This window comes from Chiloscyllium plagiosum, chromosome 1 (genome assembly GCF_004010195.1).
Source record: "Chiloscyllium plagiosum isolate BGI_BamShark_2017 chromosome 1, ASM401019v2, whole genome shotgun sequence".
NCBI classification, from domain to species: Eukaryota; Metazoa; Chordata; class Chondrichthyes; order Orectolobiformes; family Hemiscylliidae; genus Chiloscyllium; species Chiloscyllium plagiosum.
Window position 1 is genome coordinate 127,364,817 of NC_057710.1, and position 12,052 is coordinate 127,376,868.

The 12,052-nt window shown below is 41.7% G+C and overlaps 1 protein-coding gene across 1 annotated transcript in view; it reads right to left on the reverse strand.

Moving 5' to 3' along the window:
• The window catches only part of LOC122555808 (interleukin-8-like), an 8,767-nt gene extending 3,864 nt beyond the window's left edge, over nucleotides 1-4,903 (reverse strand). Inside the window, exons 1-3 of the mRNA XM_043701972.1 lie at nucleotides 4,679-4,903; nucleotides 2,176-2,305; nucleotides 1,874-1,953 (exon numbers count right to left, since the gene is read on the reverse strand). Of these exons, the coding sequence (XP_043557907.1) occupies nucleotides 1,874-1,953; nucleotides 2,176-2,305; nucleotides 4,679-4,739 (271 nt within the window). The 5' untranslated portion in view covers nucleotides 4,740-4,903. The remainder of the gene's footprint in view (nucleotides 1-1,873; nucleotides 1,954-2,175; nucleotides 2,306-4,678) is intronic.
• Between the last annotated feature and the right edge of the window lie 7,149 nt (nucleotides 4,904-12,052).

Here is a 12,052-nt window from a genome sequence, read left to right on the forward strand (position 1 = left end):
AATCCTTGTGGCACTCCACTGGTCACAGGCCTCCAGTCTGAAAAATAACCCTCCACCACCACCCGTTGTCTTCTACCTTTGAGCAAGTTCTGTATCCAAATGGCTAGTTCTCCCTGTACTCTGTGAGATCTAACCTTGCTAATCAGTCTCCCATGGGGAACCTTGTTGAACGCCTTACTGAAGTCCATATAGATGACATCTACCACTCTGCCCTCATCAAGCTTCTTTGTTACTTCTTCAAAGAACTCAATCAAGTTTGTGAGACACGATTTCCCACGCACAAAGCCATGTTGACTATCCTGAATCAGTCCTTGCCTTTCCAAATACATGTACATCCTGTCCCTCAGGATTCCCTCCAACAACTTGCCCACCACTGACATCAGGCTCACTGGTCTATAGTTCCCTAGCTTGTCCGTACCACCTTTTTTAAACAGTGGCACCACTTAGCCAACCTCCAGTCTTCATGTGTGGAAGTACAGGTGAATTTCTGTTGGATGTGAAAGGATCCTTTGGAGCCTTGGACACAGGTGAGGGGGGAGGTATGGGCGTAGGTTTTGCACTTCTTACGGTGGCAAGGGAAGGTGCCGGGTATGGGGTGTGGGCTGGTGGGGGGGCATGGATCTGACGAGGGAGTTGCAGAGGGAATGGTCTCTCTGGAATGCTGATAGCGGTGTGGAGGGAAATATATCCCTGTAGTGGAGTCTGTTTGCAGGTGGCGGAGGATGATGCAATGTATCCGGAAGTTGGTGGGGTGGAACCAGAGGGGGTTCTGTCCTTGTTGCGATTGGAGGAGTGGGGTTCAGGGGCAGAAGTATGGGAAGTGGAAGAGCTGTGCTGGAGGGCATCTGAAGAAGGATGCCATCTGAGATGTTTTGTGGTGGAATTGGTCCTCCTGGATAGCTGCAGAGATGAGTTTGGTGGGGCAGGAACAGGCTGAGTGTGACTTGGATCGTCTGATCACAAGAATTGTGCATTCTTCTTCTTGCACCTATCTGCTTTTATTTTGTGTTGCCGATGTGTATTCATTGCCTTCACCATCCAGCTCCTCAACTTATAGCTTCATTTTACCTACAAACCACACAGCTTGTCTGTATCTTCCTTCCAATTTGTACTACTTCCAGGTGAAGAGGTCATTAGGTTATGATGATCAGTATTATTTGTCAGTATTACTTAATCACAAAGGCCAACCTCCCATCTATGGAATCTAGCTACCAGGCCCGCTGTCAAGGAAAGGCCGCCAGCATTGTCAAAGATCCATCCCATCCTGGCAATGTTTTTCTACAACCTCTATCATTGAGGAGAAGGTACAGAAGCCTGAACACATGTACCAGCTGGTTTTGAAACAGTTTCTACCCTACTGTTGTTAGAATACTGAATTGACTCACAAACTCTTAATATTCACCTGTATCTGCATTTTATTTTTGCTGCTGTTTACCTATTATTTAATATCTTTGCTACCTAACTCTGCCTGTATTGCTCGCAAGACAAAGCTTTTCACTGTGCCTTGGTACACGTGACAATAACTTCAATTCAATTCAATTCAATTATCTGTGAAAATCATAATTGATCCTTTTACAATTGATGCAAACTCTTACACATTCTTTCCAAATATTCTTAAAATCAATTACAGATTCCACAAACCTTTGAAAGAAATTATAACCTGTTCTAATTATGCTGCTTTTAGGATCAAAGGTCATTATACTCAAATAACATCATGTACTGTATTGGTGGGAGTTTACTGAATTCATGGTAACTCCCGTTTTCATGCATTACAACAATGATTACACCACCAAAAAGTACTTAATTGATTGTAAAACTCTTTTTGATGCATTTCCTTTCTTTTGTTTTTATTTGAATTTTAGCAAACACCAACCTTTTATGGCTTTAATGAAAGTCTTCAACCATTTGGTGTTAGGATTCATGCAAACTTTCATCCCATTTTTCATGGTGATACTGTAAAAAGGCAAATTTTTAAAATCTAATCCTCAGAAATCATTTACTACATTTTCATCTGCAAAGACACTTAAAATTTTTTAAACACTTTTAAATGTAATCTCACAATCATAATTAATCAAAAGTAATAATGAGTCCATTTTAGTAAATATACATAGTAAAAGACAAATTAAGATTTCAGTTTTTTTAGTTACAAGAGAATATTCTGATACATCTACTCACATTATTTCTGTTGTCACGCAGTGAGGTCCTCTGGGAATGTACTTTACATTGCGAATAAAGTTTGGGTCAAAACGCTTGGTGGTAGTCAGGATACACTTACAGCGTCCCTGGATTCCTGGGATTGGAATCCCTGTGAATGGATATTTTAATTTATATTCAATTAGTAGTTGAAGCAGAGAAATTTAATGTTTTGTGTCGGCATTGAAATTTTCATATTTGTTCTGTACGTGATCTATTTTGATTGAATAATCCTTGAATACTCAGACACCACAGGAATTAATTTGAGACTACCCAGCATGCAGTCCATGTGTTGAACCTGTAATTTGTTGAAGCGTCCTCAGTATTGACTATTCACTACTACATTCCATCCCTAATTTGGTATCACCTGTGAATTTAGAAATTGTGTTTTGATTTCAATGTCCAAATTGATAATCTACTGTGTGAATAGCTGGGATTGCAGTTCAGATCCTTGTGCAATATGACTTCCAATTTTCTATATCACTGAATAATTACCTTTACTCCCATTCTCTGTGTTCTATTTGAAGCCAGTGAACTATCCATGCTGTCACTTGTCTCCCAGCTCCGCAATCTCTCACCTCATTCATTTGTCAATAGTCCACCACTTTTGAGAACCCAGATAAATTGCCTCCACCACATTACCATTGCTTACTCTCCTTATTACCTCATCAAAAGTCCAATAAGATTGGTTAAACATGATTTCTATTTACTTTTGAAATCAAGTCTATTTGATATTCTGTTTCGTTTAATTTCTAGATTCTCTCTGTTCAGAATTATTATTAAACTGATTATAATGCTTTAATTCCCTGGATATGTTCAGATCCCCTTTAAAGTCACGTTACATTAGCTATCCAGCTGTCCTTTAGCACTGAACGTTTTTGAAATGAATTATTAAATGTAAGTAGCAATGCATCTGCTATCTCTTCCTTAGATTCTTTTCAAACGTAAATCACACTTGCAAGGGTTTTGAGTTTGTTTAGTTTATTCAATTGATCAAATTGAAACATTTTAAAGGTACTCATAACTCATCATATCATTCAATGCTATATCTGCCTATTCCATTTCTTTGATAAAGAATGATTGAAATAATTATTCAATATTTCTGTCATCTCCTTATTGTTATTAATGATATTACTCTACCACTTATTCGTCCCACTCCCATAACAACTTCCTTTTTTAGCTTAAATACTTCACTGTTTTGTCTTATATTCCTTGATAATTTGATTTCATAGTTTCTCTTTGCCTTCCTAATTGTACTTTGGATATATGTTTCCTTTATGCTGAATAGGTGCCTTAGTCTTTATGCAACTTTGGCGTCTCAATGTCCATTCCAGTGCAATTGAGTTTTAGTAGCATCTTGCACGTTAATTTCAACATCCCTGACACTGAAATTTGATGCTTGCAATGTTTGGAGTCTCATTCCTTCGGATTTTAATTGTTGCACGTTAAAACTAAAAGCAATATTTTAAAATTCATCTTTCACTCTCGTTAACCTCTCTCAAACATAATTTAGGCGTCTTTAGCCACAGTTTACGGAAGAAATCGAACGTCACGTCCAACAGACGATTGGAATAATTATGAATTAGATATCTGTATTTAAACATGAGTCATGTCAAATTATTCCACAGCGTCACTGTATAATGCCTGAAATGACAAAACAGTGTAATATATATGTATAAAATAAAGGCACAAATTCCTATACTGTCCCGTAAACTGTTTTTAAACCAATAAATTATCTTATTCGGTCAGGAATTAATTTACTTAAGCAGGGAACTTCGCTGGTGAACTCTACCATGCAGAATGGCAGGATCGATAGATGCTTGCTTTAAATGTTTACTGCTTTTTGTCTATACAAGCGACAACCGGATTGCTAGACACACCGCTGTCTTCGTGTGTACTGAGCTGTCTGCAGCATGAGGTTCCCTTTGTTTCTGAGCGATATGGGTCCGGTTCAAAAGCTTGGGGACTATTAGTGGCACGGATAACTTCCTCGCAGTGTTTTAGCTTCGGATCGAGGATCATCACCAGAACCGCAGTTCACCAGAATGCCACAATATAAAATGACCAATTTCCTTTGGTTTGGGCTTGACAATGGTATCAGCTGCTATACAAGACAAATGTCAGAAATAAACGCTGAAAACAGAAAGAATGCTGGAGGTCAGAGCGGGTCAGGCAGTACCTACGGAGAGAAAGCAAGCTAACGTTTCCAGTCCAGATGATTTTTCAGCTTAGTTAGCTCTTTCTTTTGCTCCATAGATGCTGCCTGACCCGGGGTGATCGCCAGTAAATTGTTTATTTGTTTTCAGTACAGATTCCAGCATCTACCAATGCAGATTTTAGTTATAACATGAACATTGTTCTATCCCCATGGTGTTCCATTCACGGGGGAACACATGGGGTACACATGCTAGGGTAGCATATATAAGTTGCAATTAAAATCAAATAAAAATCAACTTTTGTCAGTCTAAAGCAGAAGTCGACATACCCTCCGCAGTCATGGCACACAGGAGCAAAACCAGGATGGTCAGAATAGCTGCTCTTTTCATCTTGAATGCCTGGGGGGTACTGGTGAGATTTCTGCTGAAGGGACTTCTCTTTATCGTCTCTGTACCTCTCAGTTGAGTGGAATCGAACTGAAGATTGGTCCAGAAACCCTCTATTTATTAGACTTGTCCACTTTCATTTTGCACAACCTGAAGAGGTGGCCATTACTAAACATGGGAAACTCCTGAGGGAATCTCCCTTCAGAATAAAACATTCTGAGCTCTACTATAAGTGAAATAAAATGAAACTGCTATCAGCAACATTCTTTGGGACAGACTTGATCGATGACCTTTAGATCATTAACCCATGTTTCTCTGTCCCAAGATGCCGCCTACCCTGTTGGAAGTTAATGGCATAATATATTTACTTGGTTGTGATAATTTTTACAAATTTAACCTCAGGCAACTTTTTATGTTAAAGATCATCTAATTAATCACTGACTGTCATGATAACACTATCCATCTCCTTGTGTTTTATCACCCTTCAATTGGCGGATGATTAAAAAATACCTATAGCACCTTTCAAGACCAATGAACGTGCCAAGTCATTTTACAGCTAATCAAGTAATTTCCAAATGTAATTATGTACTTTCTTATGTTGTAACATAGGAAACAGGTCAGACGCACAGCTCACAGTCCCTCTAAACTGCGTTGCTGTGTGGATGTTCCCAGGACCTGTGCATGTTGAGTGGTGTGGGCGGCACGGAGGCACAGCAGTTAGCACTGCTGCCTCACAGCGCTGGAGACCCAGATTCAATTCCCGCCACAGGCGACTGACTGTGTGGAGTTTGCACGTTCTCCCCGTGTCTGCGTGGGTTTCCTCCGGGTGCTCCGGTTTCCTCCCATAGTCCAGAGATGTGCAGGTCAGGTGAATTGGCCATGCTAAATTGCCCGTAGTGTTAGGTAAGGGGTAAATGTAGGGGTATGGGTGGGTTGCGCTTCGGCGGGTCGGTGTGGACTTGTTGGGCCGAAGGGCCTGTTTCCACACTGTAATGTAATCTAAATCTAAAAACCAGTCACAATAGTGACTTCCAATTGCACAAGTCGCTGCCGACCACAGACATCAGACTCCACGCAGAACGAAAGAAAGAGGTGAATGCTGCGCACAACTGTTAACCACTGTCAGGTAAACATAAGAGCAATTAATTAGATGCTCTTTTAAAAAAAGACTAAGTGAACAGCAAACATGACCCGCAGACGATCCAGATCCAGATCCAGATTGTACTTTTGACTCACAGGGGAAATCCTCAAGATATTTTTATCCTGACTCCTCTCGCTATACATTTAAGAAGAAACACAATTTAGATAACAACATTAAAACCTGTGATTTACAGGAAATATTTATCCTTTTCATTGGCTGTACTTCATAATTCTGAGGACCTTAAGGTTCCAGATTTGGAAATAGTTTTGTAATGTACATGTAAATTAGAATGAACTTGTACTTATATTGTGCACTTCAAATCCTGAAGTTGTACAATGGAGTACTTATGAGGTCTGGTCACTATTCCAATGTAGTTAAATATCATTCCAAAGTAGTTTATAGTTGCCATCAGCAATGGAGTTTGAACCTAATGATGTAGCAGCACATGGATAGAAAACCTTTTGGATATTTTTGCACTCATAGAGATGTTTTCTAATATATTCAGTGCAGTTTTCTGCCATCTTCCCTATTTCCAAAAAAAATTACTTCAGAAATAACAAAGCTAAGGCAAAGCAACTTACTTCTTAGCCAAAAAGTAATTATCAGCCTAATATATAATGTATGCTAAATCAACTTGGTTAATAGCCCCTTCTCTGCTGTTTTAATGCTAACATGAATCTTTTCAAGTAAAATGTTTAGTCCTTGGTTAAGAAACTGGAGAACAATTTGCGAAGGATCCACTGAATAATGTAACAGCGATTCTGCATTCATTATTGCAATGTGTGTATTACTGACAAGGCTATAAATTGAAAGACACCTCATAGTCCTGCAAAGAAAATGATGAAACATCTTTTTGAACTCTTTTCAATCTGTGTTGGAGTACTGTTTTTCGTAAAAGCTTGGCACATTTGAATAAACTGCTCTCCCACGGTGAAAATTAGTTAAAATTAAATGCCTTAGCATGGGATTACAATTGCACATCAGCCAAACAAATATATTATGGGGAAAGAAATGACTGTAATATTTCCTAAGTCACATCTTAACCAACCACCCACCCCTTAACAACATGTCAGAGTTTTTACAACAACACAGCAAGCCAGGCAGCATCAGGAGATCGAGAAGTCAACGTTTCTGGTGTAACCCTTCCGCAGGACTAGGGCTGGGTGTAGGGGGAGCCGCATACAAAGGGAGTGGCAGGGGTAGGGTGATGAAGTGGGGTACTGCCTTCACCTATTCCCATTTCACCACCCTGGCCCTGCCACCCCCTTTATCTGCATCTTCCCCGACACCCACCCTCAGTCCTGAAGAAGGGTTGCACTCAAAACATCAATTTCTCTAGCTCCTGATGCTGCCAGGTTTGCTGTGTTCTTCCAGCCTTCTGCCTGTCTACTTTGGATTCCAGCATCTGCAGTTTTTTTGGCTCTAACAAAATTTTTACAAGAGACAGATAAGGCTTACTTAGGCTGTCTGCTCAGCGTCATTCCTATTGAGGCCCATAAACAGTCAACACTTGGCAACTTGAAACTGTTCCACTCCATCCGTAATTTTGAGGCGTGCATGAGGAAGTCAGAGAAGAGGGATAGGAAACCCGGCAGGTTGGTCTACTTGGGCCTTGGCAGGATTGGAGTGGGAGATGGCAGCTCTTCCATGAATGCCATCCTTTCCTGACTGCTAGTCCACAAGAGCTCACACCTCCACTCAGGTATCAACTCAGTTCCTTCCCCTCTCCTCACCTTTTGAATGCAGCACACTTCGGAGTTGACTTTGCAAATTGTAGCAAATGAACCATTCTACAGCTAAAGTTTAGCCAAAGCTTTGCCCGGCTCTCAGGACAACTCCATACAACCCTGTCACAGTGGATGCTGCAAAACGTGTCAGATTGTGGACATAGATGCCACTATTACGTGTGGGAACACCTCCCACCGTGTACATGGCAGGTACTCATGTGACTCAGCCAACATTGTCTATCTTATACGTTGCAGGCAGGGATGCCCGGAGACATGGTACATTGGGGAAACTGAGCAAAGGCTACGACAACGGATGAATGGGCACCGCACAACAATCAACAGACAGGAGGGTTCCCTCCCAGTTGGGGAACACTTCAGTGGTCCAGGACATTCAGCCTCCGACCTTCGGGTGACCATCCTCCAAGGTGGACTTCAGGACAGGCAGCAGAGGAAAGTGGCCAAGCAGAGAAATAGGTTCGGCGATGGCCATGACACTATTGCTGATTATTGGGGGGGGAAAAAAAAGGGAGGAAACAAAAATAAAATTTATTAAAAAAAACAAAATCGCACTGGCTCACTAATGAAAGAAACTGCCGTCCTTATCTGATCTGGACTACATGCGACTGCAGTAATGCGGTTGACTCTTAACTGTTCTCTGGGCAACTAAGGATGAGTAATAAATAATGGCCTAGACAGTGACACCCTTATCTAATGGATGAATAGAAAGTAAGGCAGAAAGGAGGGAGATTCAACCAACAGATACAAGGCTAACCCGAGAATGCAACTTTTAAAAAAAAGGGTTTTGTGATTTACACATGAAAGAAGTGAAACTATCACTGTATTCTAACAGATGAAAGGCTTAACAGACAATCAATTCTTCAATGTATAATTTCAGTTACATCACACTGCAAATTTTTGCTATAAATTCCCTCCACAATCACCTGATGAAAGAGCGTTGCTCTGAAAGCTAGTGTGCTTCCAATTAAATGGTGGGTGGCACGGTGGCACAGTGGTTAGCACTGCTGCCTCGCAGCGCCAGAGACCCGGGTTCAATTCCCGACTCAGGCGACTGACTGTGTGGAGTTTGCACATTCTCCCCATGTCTGCGTGGGTTTCCTCCGGGGGCTCTGGTTTCCTCCCACAGTCCAAAGATGTGCAAGTCAGGTGAATTGGCCATGCTAAATTGCCCGTAGTGTTAGGTAAAGGGGTAAATGTAGGGGTATGGGTGGGTTACGCTTCGGCGGGTCGGTGTCGACTTGTTGGGCCGAAGGGCCTGTTTCCACACTGTAAGTAATCTAATCTAAACCTGTTGGACTATAACCTGGTGTTGTGTGATTTTTAACTTTGTACACCCCAGTCCAACACCAGCATCTCCGAATTATGGCTTCAGAATGGGAGTGCTATGAAATTCACAATTGAAAATTGTGAATTTCACAATCTTCCAATACCACGTTGCAGTAAATAAATTTATTCCTCTGTGAGCTAGAAACCAGCAAGTCAGCCAAAAGGAAAAGATGTAAGTAATTTATTGGAACTTGCAAAGCCAAGAATCCCAAAACAGACTGCTTAACTAGACTAGGCAAAAGTGAGGACTGCAGATGCTGGAAATTACCTTCCAACTCGGCACTGCCCTCATGACCTGTCCTACCTCTCCATCTTCCTTCCCACAGATCCACTCCGGCCCTCCTCTCCGACCTATCACCTTCACCCCCCACCTTCATCTACCTGTCGCACTCTCAGTCACCTTCCATCCCAACCCTACCTCCCTCCAATTTATCTCACCACCCCCTTGACTCACAGCCTCATTCCTGATGAAGGGCTTTTGCCCAAAATGTTGATTGTCCTGCTCTTTGGATGCTGCCTGACCTGCTGTACTTTTCCAGCACCACACTCTCGACTGCTTAACTAGACTAGGAACTAGACTTAAAAATGTGTTGCTGGAAAAGCGCAGCAGGTCAGGCAGCATCAAAGGAACAGGAGAATCGATGTTTCGGGCATAAGCCCTTCTTCAGAACTAGACTTTTCAATGTTCCACTATCTGCACACTATGAGCAACTCAGAGACTGAACCATATATCTGACAAATTTTATCTTTCTTTGGATTCACCCCATTTCTAATCTGTGCACATTTATGTTGCATTATTATTTCTTATCACATTTCATTCATTGATCTGTAGATTCAAGAAGGCCTGGTTAAATTGGTTCATTTAAAAAAATAAATTCACTTATTCTAGCAGAAAAATATTCATAAGGAAAGTGATCCTTTGTAAATGAATCTTGTTAAGACAAAATGGGGGAGCCAATTCATCTCAGAGTATTGTCTTCAATCTCTTGGTTAACAGTTCAGTGATGTCACCAGTTTGCCACATCTACACCATCTCCCTCCTCGCTTTGATGGTTGACATCACATCTGGAACTGTAACAAACTGGGGAAACTCGGCTGGGGCAGGTCATAATAAATTGGTGAATCTCACCTCTGCATCTGTTACTTCTCCAAATATATTTGTGGATGTTAAATGCAATAGTTATGTGCCTGCAATTCTTTTTTGTGTAGTTATAAAAATGGATGAAAGATTTAAAAGCCCAATTTAACAATGACAGAAACCGCACATGTCCTCTACCTAAAGACAGTTCATTTGTTCTTGCTCTGCTGATATTTTATTCTGTGGTATAGATTCTAAAAGGTCCAATATCCAGCTAATGTCTCATCTCAATGTTTTGTTCTGAGCTGAGCAAAGTTATTCTGAGGAGAATTCATTTTTTTTCTTTACTCTTTCCTGGAATGTAAGCAGCACAGGCAAGACAAGCATTTGTTGCTTAACCCTAATTGCCTTTGAACTGGATGACTTATACCATTTCATGAGGTAGTTGAGATTTGGAATCACATACAGATCAGATTGGCAAAGGATGGCAGGGTTCCTTCACTGAAGAGCATCAGTGAACCAACTCAGTTTTTACAACAATGAATGATTGTTTAAAGATCACCAATGCTGAGACTAGTATTTTAGTTGTTGATTTGATTTGATTTTTCAAAATTAACTGAATTGTTATATAAATGAGCTGTCATGGTAGAATGTGAACCCTTGACCTCAGATCTTAGGCCTCTAGATTACTGTAGGCTAATACTCCACGTTATGTAGCCATCATCTCCCCAAGCTAGCAGGGAATCACAGATGAACACAAGAACGTAAGAAATAAGAACAGGAGTAGACCTTTCAGCCCATCATGTCTACCAAGAATTCTGTAAGATCAGAGCTAATCTGCCATCAGTCTCAATTGTTCGGTCCTCATAGCCCTGGCACATACACTTCTACCTCTGCAGCCAGAGATGAAATAAAAGCATCAGGGCACTGGAAATGATCTCAGTTTCAGTTTCCTGAAATCAGACTATGGCTGTACTAACAATAAGCTCTTTGTATCAAATTTCACTCAAAGCCTGGTCTCTGTGGCTTAATGTGTATGGATTCCAATAAACAGTATTATTTTATTCTCCCATAGCTCTTTGTGCCAGTGTTTAGGTTTGCTCCTTTCTTGTTACTTTTCACAATCCATTAAAAGCCTCATTGTCAGCTCAACGTTTTATTCAGTTGAATATTGTGTTTTATTCAAGTTACTATTATGTTTTACTCAATTGAATATTGTTTTGAGACAAATGAATGTGATAATGAGCCCACTTCATCATGCGTTCATACTTGCCTGGTTCAGCAATAAATAGGAGAAAGTGAGGACTGCAGATGCTGGAGATCAGAGCTGAAAATGTGTTGATGGAAAAGCGCAGCAGGTCAGGCAGCATCCAAGGAGCAGGAGAATCGATGTTTCGGGCATGAGCCCTTCTTCAGGAATGAGGAAAATGTGCCATGCGGGCTAAGATAAAAGGTAGGGAAGAGGGACTTTGAGGAGGGGCATTGGAAATGCAATAGGTGGAAGGAGGTTAAGGTGAGGGTGATAAGCCGGAGTGGGAGTGGGGGCGGAGAGGTCAGGAAGAAGAATGCAGGTTAGGAAGGTGGTGCTGAGATCGAGGGTTGGGACTGAGACAAGGTGGGGGGTGGGAAGTGAGGAAACTGGAGAAGTCTGAGTTCATCCCTTGTGGTTGGAGGGTTACTAGGCGGAAGATGAGGGGCTCTTCTTCCAGCCGTCGTGTTGCTATGGTCTGGCAATGGAGGAGTCCAAGGACCTGCATGTCCTTGGTGGAGTGGGAGGGGGAGTTGAAGTGTTGAGCCACGGAGTGGTTGGGTTGGTTGGTCCGGGTGTCCCAGAGGTGTTCACTGACACGTTCCGCAAGCAGGCGGCCTGTCTCCCCAATATAGAGGAGGCCACATCGGGTGCAGCGGATCCAGTAAATGATGTGTGTGGAGGTGCAGGTGAATTTGTGGCGGATATGGAAGGATCCCTTGGGGCCTTGGAGGGAAGTAAGGGGGGAGGTGTGGGCGCAAGTTTTACATTTCTTGC